General features: G+C 48.7%; 1 protein-coding gene across 3 annotated transcripts in view; it reads left to right on the top strand.

Moving 5' to 3' along the window:
* Positions 1-16,088, top strand: part of CDH13 (cadherin 13) — a 1,087,951-nt gene that overhangs the window by 1,006,524 nt on the left and 65,339 nt on the right. For all 3 annotated transcript variants that reach the window (XM_063945965.1, XM_063945966.1, XM_063945967.1), the window contains one exon: positions 11,536-11,678. In XM_063945965.1, coding sequence (XP_063802035.1) covers positions 11,536-11,678 — 143 coding nt within the window. The remainder of the gene's footprint in view (positions 1-11,535; positions 11,679-16,088) is intronic.

The raw sequence follows: 16,088 nt of genomic DNA on the forward strand, positions 1-16,088 counted from the left end.
TGCCGCACGTGCGCATTGCGGCTCATATGCACGCATAGTTTTGCCATTTTTTTAAATGATCGCTACGCAGCGAACAACGAATGAGGACCTTAGTGAGGGCCTAGCGTGGCTCCACCTGTATGTGACTTTTATACACACATTAGTTCACTTATAAGATGCATGTTCCTTTAACAGATTTTATACAACACATCAGCAGGCTCAGTGTGGCTCAATTTGTGTGTGATAGAATTGGAATTGGCCCCAAATGAGGCTGACCAGCTTCTAGCTTGTTACCAAGGATAGTAATAGGCCCTACACACTGGTCAATCTGACTGAAAGATATGAACGATCTCGTTCATTAATGAACGAGATACCGTTCATATCTTTCAGTGTGTAGGCACCAGCGATGAATGATGCTCGACCCCACGCTTGTTCATCGCTGGTGCCCCGTCGGCTGTGCATGCAGGCCAATATGGACAATCTCGTCCATATTTGCCTGCACTTCTATGCCGTCACTGCCCCCCACCGCCGGGTCGCCCGTATCCGCCGTCGGGCAGCTCGGCGGCCGATCGTTAAATGTGTAGGGCCCTTTAGTCCTAATACGAACAGAAAAGTTTAGAGAGATTCTTCTAGAACGTATGAGATCAGGGGTGTGGCTCATAGGGTAGATAGTGTCTAGGTTGACCACTATTGGTCAACAGTAAGTAGGTTGACATGTTCTAGGTCGACATGACAGAAGGTCAACATGTTTTTTAATTTATCTTTTGGTGTTGTTTTGTCCGTACAGTGACCGGGAACCCCAATTAGTGCACCGTGTCCCCTGGCATGGCGAGCGAAGCAATATATATATAGTTCAACAGATCTACAGTAGGATGCTCTACAATCAATAGGTCGACAGTGAAAAGGTCGACACATGAAAGGCACAACACAACATTTTTATTTTTTTTGGGTGTTTTTTTCGCCATCAGAGCACAGGGAACCCTAATTAGTGTACCGCATTCCCTTGCTTCGGGCAGGTTGCTATTCCCAATCGTAGTCCACGTGGATCGTAAAGCATGAAAAAGTAAAAAAAATTTGGGAAAAACTCATGTCGACCTTCTGTCATGTCAACCTAGTACATGTCGACTGAAGTACTGTCGATCAATAGTGGTCGACCTAGACATTGTCGGCCTAAGTGTGGTTGACCTAGAGACCGGATACCGAGATCAGTGGGTGTGTTAAGAGAATTGGGTGTAACAAAGTATTATAAAAATAAGTGTACCGCCATGTTCAAATTGTCAGTGTCATGTGACCTCTTTTCTTCCTGGTGTGTCACTGTCTGCTGTGGTGCGTCTAGCATACTCTCTGGTCTGTATCTCAGTGATACAGACCAGAGAGTATGCTAGAAGCACCACAGTAGAGAGAGTGACACCCCAGGCAGGAAAGAGGAACTGCACAGGTTTTAAAAGGTGCAGGGTGCTAGAATGAACACTATAGGTTCCCGTCAAGCCTCTCGGCCTGTATATGGACTTGGTCTTTCAAATAAATAATGAATTGTTTTATTAAGCTGGATTCAGTTCAATCTCTTACTTCATGCAACAAGGAAACAAGTGATTAAAAAAGTATTTAACAGGACACAACATAGTTGATCAGTAGTTTCCATATGTAACACTGAAAGCGTCCGTAGATACTACACCAATTAGGCTGTGTTGGGCCTGATTCGCTGCAGGCGTGTATTGGCGCATTGTAACTGAGGATCCCAGTCACTGTATGATGGGAACACTATGATGCCAGTCTGAATAATCTCAGGCAGGTCCTTCCAAGAACAGCCGACCTTTCCTCACTATATATATGTAATTACGCTCTGCACACTGCATAGAAGATTTATGGAGTCTGAGTCCTAACATTACTTATAATATATTCAGTCAAAAGGTTACTCTGTAATATTGTGCTGCTCCAGGACAGATGATTTGTGGTGTTATAGTGCGATCATTACCCTTCATTGATGTTTTCACTACATAATAATACAGTGCGTGTTCAGGGAAGGCAGCGCGGGAGTTCGGATTCCAGTTCTCCTGTACCACCCATATACCGGGATGAGCATTGTAGGAGCTGAGCAGCGAATGTTTGAAGACGTATCCCTAGGTTCCAGCAGCCAGGCTGCCACTCCAATCAAGAAAGAGACACATAAATAAAAATAAATGTCCTTCTATTTATATAAAAGTCCACCTGGTGCTTCATTTGAGGATACCTACCTTCTATAATTGTCAAAGATAGCCCCCCGGCAATATTCCCACTATCCGTGAGTGCCCTTTTATATGCACTGTATACAGTGTGTGTGTGTAAAATAAATATATATATATATATATATTGTTAGTGTTCATTCTAACACCCTGCACCTCTCAAAACCCATGCAGTACCTCTTTTCTGCCTGGTGTGTCACTCTCTGCTGTGGGGAGTCTAGCATACTCTCTGGTCTGTATCTCAGTGTTACAGACCAGAGAGTATGCTAGAAGCACCACAGTAGAGAGAGCGACACCCTAGGTAGGAAAGAGGAACTACTCAGGTTTTAAAAGGTGCAGGGTGCTAGAATGAACACTACAGGTTCAACATATGGCAGTAGAGGTGGCACTGGGTAATAACGACAAAGCACAGCAGGTTACAGTAACAACGTTTCAAAGTTTTTACTTCGTCCTCAGGTTACAATACATGCAAAAGTGAACATACCATATAACGGTCCGCACTTTGTGCAAACGTGCTCTGACGCAGGTCCGGGATGAAGGCGCCCTCTAATGACGTCAACACTCCTCGCCTCGCCGTCCGGGCAACCGGTTACAACAACCCACTAGTGCATTCAACATACATAGCAACACTAAACACTGTATGTGGATCGTCTGGCAATCCTGTACAAAAGACGGCTACCACAATATACCATATACAGTGAAAAAGACATAACGTACATATAAGACTGACATATTAAAAACAAATGAAATACTGCACAGAGCAATCAATAAAAAGTAACATTACATTTATACAATATCATACGCACAGAATATGATACAATATATGTGTGTCCTTTCTGTGCATATGATATTGTATAAATGTAATGTTACTTTTTGTTGATTGCTCTGTGCAGTATTTCATTTGTTTTTAATATGTAGCAGCGGTCTTTTGTATAGGATACCGTTGTTATGGTAACCTGCAGTGCTTTGTCGTCATTACAGAGTGCCGCCTCCTCTGCTATATATATATATATATATATATATATATAGTGTGTGTATATATATATATATATTTCTCTATCGTCCTAAGTGGATGCTGGGGTTCCTGAAAGGACCATGGGGAATAGCGGCTCCGCAGGAGACAGGGCACAAAAGTAAAGCTTTTACAGGTCAGGTGGTGTGTACTGGCTCCTCCCCCTATGACCCTCCTCCAGACTCCAGTTAGATTTTTGTGCCCGGCCGAGAAGGGTGCAATTCTAGGTGGCTCTCATAAAGAGCTGCTTAGAGAGTTTAGCTTAGGTTTTTTATTTTACAGTGATTCCTGCTGGCAACAGGATCACTGCAACGAGGGACAGAGGGGAGAAGAAGTGAACTCACCTGCGTGCAGGATGGATTGGCTTCTTGGCTACTGGACATGAAGCTCCAGAGGGACGATCACAGGTACAGCCTGGATGGTCACCGGAGCCACGCCGCCGGCCCCCTCACAGATGCTGAAGCAAGAAGAGGTCCAGAATCGGCGGCTGAAGACTCCTGCAGTCTTCTTAAGGTAGCGCACAGCACTGCAGCTGTGCGCCATTTTCCTCTCAGCACACTTCACACGGCAGTCACTGAGGGTGCAGGGCGCTGGGGGGGGGGCGCCCTGGGAGGCAAATGAAAACCTTTAAAAAGGCTAAAAATACCTCACATATAGCCCCAGAGGCTATATGGTGATATTTACCCCTGCCTAAATGTACTAAATAGCGGGAGACGAGCCCGCCGGAAAAGGGGCGGGGCCTATCTCCTCAGCACACGGCGCCATTTTCTGTCACAGCTCCGCTGGTCAGGAAGGCTCCCAGGTCTCTCCCCTGCACTGCACTACAGAAACAGGGTATAACAGAGAGGGGGGGCAAAATAAATGGCAATATATTAATATAAAAGCAGCTATAAGGGAGCACTTAATCATAAGGCTATCCCTGTCATATATAGCGCTTTTTGGTGTGTGCTGGCAGACTCTCCCTCTGTCTCCCCAAAGGGCTAGTGGGTCCTGTCTTCGTATAGAGCATTCCCTGTGTGTCTGCTGTGTGTCGGTACGTGTGTGTCGACATGTATGAGGACGTTATTGGTGTGGAGGCGGAGCAATTGCCAAATATGAGGATGTCACCTTCTAGGGGGTCGACACCAGAATGGATGCCTTTATTTGTGGAATTACGGGATAGCGTCAACTCGCTTAAGCAGTCGTTTGCCGACATGAGGCGGCCGGACACTCAATTAGTGCCTGTCCAGGCGCCTCAAACACCGTCAGGGGCTGTAAAACGCCCCTTGCCTCAGTCGGTCGACACAGACCCAGACACAGGCACTGATTCCGGTGGTGAAGGTGACGAATCAACCGTATTTTCCAGTAGGGCCACACGTTATATGATTTTGGCAATAAAGGAGATGTTACATTTAGCTGATACTACAGGTACCACTAAACAGGGTATTATGTGGGGTGTAAAAAAACTACCAGTAGTTTTTACCGAATCAGAAGAATTAAATGACGTGTGTGATGAAGCGTGGGGTGCCCCGATAAAAAACTGCTAATTTCAAAGAAGTTATTGGCTTTATACCCTTTCCCGCCAGAGGTTAGGGAGCGCTGGGAAACACCTCCTAGGGTGGACAAAGCGCTAACACGCTCATCAAAACAAGTGGCGTTACCCTCTCCTGAGACGGCCGCACTTAAAGATCCATCAGATAGGAGGATGGAAAATATCCAAAAAGGTATATACACACATGCAGGTGTTATACTACGACCAGCTATTGCGACTGCCTGGATGTGCAGGGCTGGGGTAGTTTGGTCAGAGTCCCTGATCGAAAATATTGATACCCTGGACAGGGACAATATTTTACTGTCGTTAGAACAAATAAAGGATGCATTTCTTTATATGCGTGATGCACAGAGAGATATCTGCACACTGGCATCACGGGTAAGTGCTATGTCCATTTCGGCCAGAAGAGCTTTATGGACACGACAGTGGACAGGCGATGCGTAGAGGAGTTATTTGGGGTCGGTCTATCGGATTTGGTGGCCACGGCTACGGCCGGGAAATCCACCTTTCTACCTCAAGTCACTCCCCAACTGAAAAAGGCACCGACTTTTCAACGCAGCCCTTTCGTTCCTTTAAAAATAAGAGAGCAAAGGGCTATTCATATCTGCCACGAGGCAGAGGACGAGGGAAGAGACAGCAACAGGCAGCTCCTTCCCAGGAACAGAAGCCCTCCCCGGCTTCTACAAAAGCCTCAGCATGACGCTGGGGCTTCGCAAGCGGACTCGGGGGCGGTAGGCGGTCGTCTCAAGAATTACAGCGCGCAGTGGGCTCACTCGCAGGTAAATCCCTGGATCCTGCAGATAATATCTCAGGGGTGCAGGTTGAAATTAGAGACAGAGCCACCTCGCCGTTTCCTGAAGTCTGCTTTACCAACGTCCCCCTCAGAAAGGGAGACGGTTTTGGAAGCCATTCACAAGCTGTATTCTCAGCAGGTGATAGTCAAGGTACCTCTTCTACAACAAGGGAAGGGGTATTATTCCACTCTTTTTGTGGTACCGAAGCCGGATGGCTCGGTAAGGCCTATTCTAAATCTGAAGTCCTTGAACCTGTACATAAAGAAGTCCAAGTTCAAGATGGAGTCACTCAGAGCAGTGATAGCGAACCTGGAAGAAGGGGACTTTATGGTATCCTTGGACATCAAGGATGCGTATCTCCACGTTCCAATTACCCCTCACACCAGGGGTACCTCAGGTTCGTTGTACAAAACTGTCACTATCAGTTTCAGACGCTGCCGTTTGGTTTGTCCACGGCACCTCGGGTCTTTACAAAGGTAATGGCCGAGATAATATTTCTTCTTCGAAGAAAAGGCGTATTAATTATCCCATACTTGGACGATCTCCTAATAAGGGCAAGGTCCAGAGAACAGCTAGAGATGGGTTTAGCACTATCTCAAGAGGTGCTAAAGCAGCACGGATGGATTCTGAATATTCCAAAATCCCAATTAATGCCGACAACTCGTCTGCTGTTCCTGGGGATGATTCTGGACACAGTTCAGAAAAAGGTTTTTCTTCCCGAAGAAAAAGCCAAGGAGTTATCTGACCTGGTCAGGAACCTCCTAAAACCAGGAAAGGTGTCTGTACATCAATGCACAAGAGTCCTGGGAAAAAATGGTAGCTTCTTACGAAGCAATCCCTTTCGGCAGATTCCATGCAAACGGATCTGTTGGACAAATGGTCAGGGTCGCATCTTCAGATGCACCTGCGGATAACCCTGTCGCCGAGGACAAGGGTATCCCTTCTGTGGTGGTTGCAGGAGGCTCATCTATTGGAGGGCCGCAGATTCGGCATGCAGGATTGGATCCTGGTGACCACGGAGGCCAGCCTGAGAGGCTGGGGAGCAGTCACACAGGGAAGAAATTTCCAGGGAGTGTGGTCGAGCCTGAAAAAGTCTCGTCACATAAGCATTCTGGAACTAAGAGCAATCTACAATGCTCTAAGCCAGGCGGAACCTCTGCTTCAAGGAAGACCGGTGTTGATCCAGTCGGACAACATCACGGCAGTCGCCCATGTAAACAGACAGGGCGGCACAAGAAGCAGGAGGGCAATGGCAGAAGCTGCCAGGATCCTTCGCTGGGCGGAGAATCACGTGATAGCACTGTCAGCAGTATTCATCACGGGCGTGGACAACTGGGAAGCAGACTTCCTCAGCAGACACGACCTTCACCCGGGAGAGTGGGGACTTCATCCAGAAGTTTTCCACATGCTATTAAACCGTTGGGTAAAACCAATGGTGGACATGATGGCGTCTCGCCTCAACAAAACACTGGACAGGTATTGCGCCAGGTCAAGAGATCCGCAGGCAATAGCTGTGGACGCGCTGGTAACACCTTGGGTGTACCAGTCGGTATATGTGTTTCCTCCTCTGCCTCTCATACCAAAGGTATTGAGGATTATACGGCAAAGAGGAGTAAGACTAGTGGCTCCGGATTGGCCAAGAAGGACTTGGTACCCGGAACTTCAAGAGATGGTTACGGACGATCCGTGGCCTCTACTTCTGAGAAGGGACCTGCTTCAGCAGGGTACTTGTCTTTTTCAAGAATTACCGCGGCTGCGTTTGACGGCATGGCGTTGAATGCCAGATCCTAAAAGGAAAAGGCATTCCAGAAGAAGTCATTCCTACCTTGATAAAGGCAAGGAAGGAAGTCACCGCGAAGCATTATCGCCGTATTTGGCGAAAATATGTTGCGTGGTGCGAGCAGCGGAGTGCTCCGATGGAGGAATTTCAACTGGGTCGTTTTTCTTACATTTCCTGCAATCAGGATTGTCTATGGGTCTCAAATTGGGATCTATTAAGGTTCAAATTTCGGCCCTATCAATATTCTTCCAAAAAGAATTGGCCTCAGTCCCTGAGGTCCAGATTTTTATCAAAGGAGTACTGCATATACAGCCTCCTGTGGTGCCTAAGGTGGCACCGTGGGATCTAAATGTAGTTTTAGATTTCCTCAAATCCAATTGGTTTGAACCACTAAAGAATGTGGATTTGAAATATCTCACATGGAAAGTGACTATGTTACTGGCCCTGGCTTCGGCCGGGAGAGTATCTGAACTGGCGGCTTTGTTTTATAAAAGCCCTTATTTAATTTTCCATTCGACATAGGGCAGAGCTGCGGACGCGTCCGCATTTTCTCCCTAAGGTGGTATCAGCGTTTCACCTGAACCAGCCTATTGTAGTGCCTGCGGCTACAGACGACTTGAAGGACTCCAAGTTGTTGGACGTTGTCAGAGCCTTAAAAATATACATTTAAAGGACGGCTGGAGTCAGAAAATCTGACTCGCTGTTTATACTGTATGCACCCAACAAGTTGGGTGCACCTGCTTCTAAGCAGTCGATTGCTCGTTGGATTTGTAACAAAATTCAACTTGTACATTCTGTGGCAGGCCTGCCACAGCCTAAATCTGTTAAGGCCCATTCCGCAAGGAAGGTGGGCTCATCTTGGGCGGCTGCCCGAGGGGTCTCGGCATTACAACTCTGCCGAGCAGCTACGTGGTCAGGGGAGAACACGTTTGTAAATTTTTACAAATTTGATACCCTGGCAAAGGAGGACCTGGAGTTCTCTCATTCGGTGCTGCAGAGTCATCCGCACTCTCCCGCCCGTTTGGGAGCTTTGGTATAATCCCCATGGTCCTTTCAGGAACCCCAGCATCCACTTAGGACGATAGAGAAAATAAGAATTTACTTACCGATAATTCTATTTCTCGGAGTCCGTAGTGGATGCTGGGCGCCCATCCCAAGTGCGGATTATCTGCAATACTTGTACATAGTTATTGTTAACTAATTCGGGTTATTGTTTAGGAAGCCATCTTTCAGAGGCTCCTCTGTTATCATACTGTTAACTGGGTTTAGATCACAAGTTGTACGGTGTGATTGGTGTGGCTGGTATGAGTCTTACCCGGGATTCAAAATCCTCCCTTATTGTGTACGCTCGTCCGGGCACAGTACCTAACTGGAGTCTGGAGGAGGGTCATAGGGGGAGGAGCCAGTACACACCACCTGACCTGTAAAAGCTTTACTTTTGTGCCCTGTCTCCTGCGGAGCCGCTATTCCCCATGGTCCTTTCAGGAACCCCAGCATCCACTACGGACTCCGAGAAATAGAATTATCGGTAAGTAAATTCTTATTATATATATAGTACTGTGTAGAAGTTTTAGGCAGGTGTGTAAAAAATGCTGCACAGTAAGAATGCTTTCAAAACTAGAAGTGTTAATAGTTTATTTTTTTATCAATTAACAAAATGCAAAGTGACTGAACAGAAGAGAAATGTAAATCACATCAGTATTTGGTGTGACCACTCTTTGCCTTCAAAACAGCATCAGTTCTTCTAGGTACACTTGCACACAGTTTTTGTAGGAATTCAGCAGGAGGTTGTTCCAAACATCTTGGAGATCTTCTGTGGATGTAGCTTGCTCAGATCTTTCTGTATCTTCATGTTATCCCAGACACTCGATGATGTTGAGATCAGGGCTCTGTGGGGGCCATATCATCCCTTCATGGACTCCTTGTTCTTCTTTACGCTGAAGATAGTTCTTAATGACATTGGCTGTATGTTTGGGGTCGTTGTCCTGCTGCAGAATAAATTTGGAGCCAATCGGACGCCTCCCTGATGGTACTGCATGATGGATAAGTACAATATTTATGGAGCTTGACTGCGAGAACATTCACCATCTCCAGATGTAATCTGTTCTCGGACAATGGGTGCAAAGAGGCATCCGTTCGTATTTCTCCACCACTGCCAGAGGTCATGCAAGCGTGAACCCACAATCACGCATGTGCAGTAGCACTGCCGAGGTCAAACTTGGAAGTGCCAAGATTTGGGTGGACAGCTGATTTTCGGATCAGCTGTCCGTGTGCCGGCGCAATGATGAATTGCTCTAGCACCTGGTATCAAATCTAAAACGTAATTATTGGGGGCCAACGGGCCCTTGATAATTAGCATCATGAAGAGAGAATTGTGACCAGTGCCAACAAAGCAATTACCTTAAGAATAATGGAGGTGGCTATTAAAGAAGTGTTATGAAACCCGCAGCCTAATAGAATTAGGAACTTCCCAAAAGTTATAGCAAAGAGAGAGCGATATAGGGGGTCATTCTGACACGATCGTACGCTGCAGTTTATCGCAGCAGTGCGATTGGGTCAGTACTGCGCATGCGCCGGCACAAGCCAGACGGCTAACGCAGGCATGGCCGGACTGTTGGGGGGGGGGGGGGCGCGGTGGCTGCATGACGTCACACGCAGCCGCTGCGACCCGTGCAGCGAAAAGGTTCTCCCGGCCAGCCGCAGGAGTTGCGCTGGCCGGGAGTTACTCCTCAAATGCAAAAGCATCGCCGCTGTGCGATGCTTTTGCATTTCTGCAGGGGGGCCGAAACTGACATGCAGGGCGGACTAGCCCTGTGCTGGGCGTCCCCCCGCATGTGTGAGTGCCTGATCGTAGCTGTGCTAAATTTAGCACAGTTACGATCAAATAGGAATGACCCCCATAGATGGTAAGTTCTCTGCTTTTTGTAGACTGTCTAATTTTTTCATTATGTTTTTATATTGCTTTCCTTCTCTTCGTGTTACATTATGTTCAATCATCCCTGATTCTCTTCCCACCTCTAATAACGTTGTCCAGCTTAATACATAACACCAAATGGCCAGTATGTAATGCAGCCACGTTTAACAGTGATGCTTGAAAGTTTGTGAACCCTTCAGAATTTTCTATATTTCTGCTGAAATTTGGCCTAAAACTACCTCAGATTTTCACACAAGTCCTAATGGTAGATAAAGAACCAGATCAAACAAATCAGACAAAAACATTAGATGTGATCATTTTTGTTTATTGAGGATAATGATGCAATATTACATATCTGTGATAAAAGTATGTGACCCTTTGCTTTCAGTATCCGGTCTGACCCTTGTGCAGCAATAACTGCATGTAAACGTTTCCAGTAATTGTTGACTAGTTGTGAACATCGGCTTGGAGGATTTTACTCCATCCCTCAGTCCAAAACAGCTTCACCTCTGTTATGTTGGTGGGTTCCTGTGAGATGCTGGCTTAAATGGAGTCAGATGACCAGTTATTGGGGCTTATTTATTAGCTACCAACACCCCATAAGAGGCAGGTGCTTCAGATCTCCTTACTCTCCTCTACGGGAACCCTACAAAGGTGGACTCGATCTACTAAGCAGACCGCAGCTAAATAATATGCTGTGCCCCGTACGTGTTTCGTACTGCATTTCCTCTGTGATACACAAGATGAGCTATTACCAGATGCTACATCAGTAGGACTATGGGGGTCATTCAGACCTGATCGCATGCTAGGATTTTTCACTGCGCTGCGATTAGGTCACAACTGCGCATGCACCGCAATGCGCAGGTGCGTCGTATGGGTACAAAGCGGATTGTTGCTGGGCGATGGATTGTACAAAGAATCCATTCGCACGGGCGATCGCAAGGAGATTGACAGGAAGAAGGCGTTTGTGGGTGGAAACTGACTGTTTTGTGGGAGTGGTTGGAAAAACGCAGGCGTGTCCAAGCATTTGCAGGGCAGGTGTCTGACGTCAATTCCGGGCCCGGACAGGCTGAAGTGATCGCAACGGCTGAGTATGTTCTGGGCTACTCAGAGACTGCACAATACATTTTTGTACTGCTCGGCTGCACAGGCGTTCACACACTTGCAAAGCGAAAATACACTCCCCTATGGGCGGCGACTATCTGCTCGCAGTGCTGCAAAAAACTCCTAGTGAACGATCAGATCTGAATTAGACCCTATGCGCCTTGTGTGATACATCTGACTCTATGATCTTATCTTCTAGGTTCTCCATGCTGAAGGATGACGCTGGCTGGCTCTCCATTAACCCAGTGAATGGGACAGTCAACACAACAGGCCCGCTCGACCGAGAGTCCATGTTTGTCCATAACAACACGTACACCTCGCTGATCCTAGCAATAGACAATGGTGAGTACCGGCTGTTGCCTCGAAAGACCGGATAGGGTGGCGCAGAGTATACTGTGGTAGGAGAGTAGGTTTCCAAAGCATGGCGGCTTTGCAATAGCAACCTTTGCTATTGGTGGCTTCTATTTTAAGTCCCGCTAGTTTGGCGGTGTTAACCATTAACATCCAGCAGCACGCCTCTCTATCCGCCATGGATCAGTAGTTCCCCCTCACGGAAGAGGCATGTAGAAGGCTCTAGTCCTATTTAGAACTTGATTAATGAACTTACGCACAGGTGCAGCACTTGCTACTTTCAAGTACCTCCTGCATTCCCAAATGACTGCATGGTTTAGCGCAGGATGATTAATTATTTAAAAAATCAGTCAGCTGCAGGCAATGAATAATAAATGAAGAGATTACATAAGAGCGACAGGATTTAGATTTCTGTATAACATTTAATTTGGAATTTTGATACACGTGTCAGATAGTCAGCCTGTGGACAGTATTGTGTGGTCATTATAAGGATTAGCTGTGGACGTCATAGTATACATACAGTGACACATGCCTTCTCCGCACTGTGCATGTCTTCTCAGAAGGGTCCCATACCTGACATTATTCCAGTGCAAATGTTCCCGACACAATAAGCCACGCCCATCTCCAACAAAGCCCTGCCCACCAGTATGTCAACCCTTGACAGTATGGGATCAGTCCAAAGAAATTCTGGAGTGTTGTCAGGAGTGTATAGGGTGAGGCTATAACCCTACATGGGAAAACTCCAAAAACTGTCCTGACTGTATTCCCCTCTTTTACTGGTTATGCATTCAGGGCTGGTTCTAGACCAAGTGAAGCCCAATGTGGAAATTACCGTTTGCACCGTACTTCACTATTGTCCCCTCTACACCCTGCGCTGCGTCCCTGACCCCTCTACACCCTGCGCTGTGTCTCTGACCCCTCTACACCCTGTGCTGCGTCCCTGCGCCCTCTACACCATGTGCTGCGTCCCTGACCCCTCTACACCCTGCGCTGTGTCTCTGACCCCTCTACACCCTGCGCTGTGTCTCTGACCCCTCTACACCCTGCGCTGTGTCTCTGACCCCTCTACACCCTGCGCTGTGTCTCTTACCCCTCTACACCCTGCGCTGCATCCCTGACCCCTCTACACCCTGAGCTGCGTCCCTGACCCCTCTACACCCTGCACTGCGTCAATGACCCCTCTACACCCTGCGCTGTGTCTGACCCCTCTACACCCTGCGCTGCGTCCCTGACCCCTCTACACCATGCGCTGTGTCTCTGACCCCTCTACACCCTGCGCTGTGTCTCTTACCCCTCTACACCCTGCGCTGCGTCCCTGACCCCTCTGCACCCTGCACTGCTTCCCTGACCCCTCTACACCCTTCGTTGCGTCAATGACCCCTCTACACCCTGCGCTGCATCAATGACCCCTCTACACCCTGCGCTGCGTCCCTGACCCCTCTACACCCTGTGCTGCATCCCTGCTCTGCGTCCCTGACCCCCCTAGTCCCTGCGCTGCATCCCTGACACCTCTACACCCTGCGTTGCATCAATGACCCCTCTACACCCTGCGCTGCTTCAATGACCCCTCTACACCCTGCTCTGCGTCAATGACCCCTCTACACCCTGCGCTGCGTCAATGACCCCTCTACACCCCGCGCTGCATCAATGACCCCTTTACACCCTCCTCTACCCTACATCACTGACCCCTCTACACCCTCCTCTACCCTACATCACTGACCCCTCTACACCCTGCGCTGCATCACTGACCCCTCTACCCTACATCACTGACCCCTCTACACCCTCCTCTACCCTACATCACTGTCCCCTCTACAACCTCCTCTACCCTACATCACTGTCTCCTCTACACCCTCCTCTACCCTACATCACTGACCCCTCTACACCCTCCTCTACCCTACATCACTGACCCCTCTACACCCTCCTCTACCCTACATAACTGACCCCTCTACACCCTCCTCTACCCTACATCACTGACCCCTCTACACCCTCCTCTACCCTACATTACTGACCCCTCTACACCCTGCTCTGCATCACTGACCCCTCTACCCTACATCACTGACCCCTCTACACCCTCCTCTACCCTACATCACTAACCTCTCTACACCCTCCTCTACCCTACATCACTGACCCCTCTACACCCTCCTCTACCCTACATCACTGTCCCCTCTACAACCTCCTCTACCCTACATCACTGTCTCCTCTACATCCTCCTCTACCCTACATCACTGTCTCCTCTACATCCTCCTCTACCCTACATCACTGACCCCTCTACACCCTCCTCTACCCTACATCACTGACCCCTCTACACCCTCCTCTACCCTACATCACTGACCCCTCTACACCCTCCTCTACCCTACATCACTGACCCCTCTACACCCTCCTCTACCCTACATTACTGACCCCTCTACACCCTGCTCTGCATCACTGACCCCTCTACCCTACATCACTGACCCCTCTACACCCTCCTCTACCCTACATCACTGACCTCTCTACACCCTCCTCTACCCTACATCACTGACCCCTCTACACCCTCCTCTACCCTACATCACTGACCCCTCTACACCCTCCTCTACCCTACATTACTGTCCTCTCTACACCCTGCGCTGCATCACTGACCCCTCTACCCTACATCACTGACCTCTCTACATCCTCCTCTACCCTACATCACTGACCCCTCTACACCCTCCTCTACCCTACATCACTGACCCCTCTACACCCTCCTCTACCCTACATCACTGACCCCTCTACACCCTGCGCTGCATCACTGACCCCTCTACCTTACATCACTGACCCCTCTACATCCTCCTCTACCCTACATCACTGACCTCTCTACACCCTGCGCTGCATCACTGCCCACTCTACCCTACATCACTGACCCCTCTACACCCTCCTCTACCCTACATCACTGACCCCTCTACACCCTCCTCTACCCTACATCACTGACCCCTCTACACCCTCCTCTACCCTACATCACTAACCCCTCTACACCCTGCGCTGCATCACTGACTCCTCTACCCTACATCACTGTCCCCTCTACACCCTCCTCTACCCTACATCACTGACCCCTCTACACCCTCCTCTACCCTACATCACTGACCCCTCTACACCCTCCTCTACCCTACATCACTGACCCCTCTACCCTACATTACTGACCCCTCTACACCCTGCTCTGCATCACTGACCCCTCTACCCTACATCACTGACCCCTCTACACCCTCCTCTACCCTACATCACTGACCTCTCTACACCCTCCTCTACCCTACATTACTGACCCCTCTACACCCTGCGCTGCATCACTGACCCCTCTACCCTACATCACTGACCCCTCTACACCCTCCTCTACCCTACATCACTGACCCCTCTACACCCTCCTCTACCCTACATCACTGACCCCTCTACACCCTCCTCTACCCTACATCACTGACCCCTCTACACCCTCCTCTACCCTACATCACTGACCCCTCTACACCCTGCGCTGCATCACTGACCCCTCTACCCTACATCACTGACCCCTCTACACCCTCCTCTACCCTACATTACTGACCCATCTACACCCTCCTCTACCCTACATTACTGACCCCTCTACACCCTCCTCTACCCTACATCACTGACCTCTCTGCACCCTCCTCTACCCTACATCACTGACCCCTCTACACCCTACGCTGCGTCACTGACCCCTCTACACCCTGCGCTGCATCACTGACCCCTCTACACCCCGCGCTGCGTCACTGACCCCTGTACACCTCGCGCTGCGTCACTGACCCCTCATCGGATACTGTATCTCTGACTCCACCAGCCATATAAATAGACCCCTATATGTGACATAACATCAGTCACTGGATTCTGTATCTCTGACTCCACCAGCCATATAGAGGCCCCTATATGTGACATCACACCAGTCACTGGATACCGTATCTCTGACTCCACCAGCCATATAGAGACCCCTATATGTGACATAACACCAGTCACCGGATACTGTATCACTCTGACTCCACCAGCCATATAGAGGCCCCTATATGTGACATCACACCAGTCACTGGATACCGTATCTCTGACTCCACCAGCCATATAGAGACCCCTATATGTGACATAACACCAGTCACCGGATACTGTATCACTCTGACTCCACCAGCCATATAGAGGCCCCTATATGTGACATAACACCAGTCACCGGATACTGTATCACTCTGACTCCACCAGCCATATAGAGGCCCCTAGATGTGACATAACACCAGTCACCGGATACTGTATCACTCTGACTCCACCAGCCATATAGAGGCCCCTATATGTGACATAACACCAGTCACCGGATACTGTATCTCTGACTCCACCAGCCATATAGAGGCCCCTATATGTGACATAACACCAGTCACCGGATACTGTATCACTCTGACTCCACCA

This window comes from Pseudophryne corroboree, chromosome 11 (genome assembly GCF_028390025.1).
Source record: "Pseudophryne corroboree isolate aPseCor3 chromosome 11, aPseCor3.hap2, whole genome shotgun sequence".
Classification (NCBI taxonomy): Eukaryota; Metazoa; Chordata; class Amphibia; order Anura; family Myobatrachidae; genus Pseudophryne; species Pseudophryne corroboree.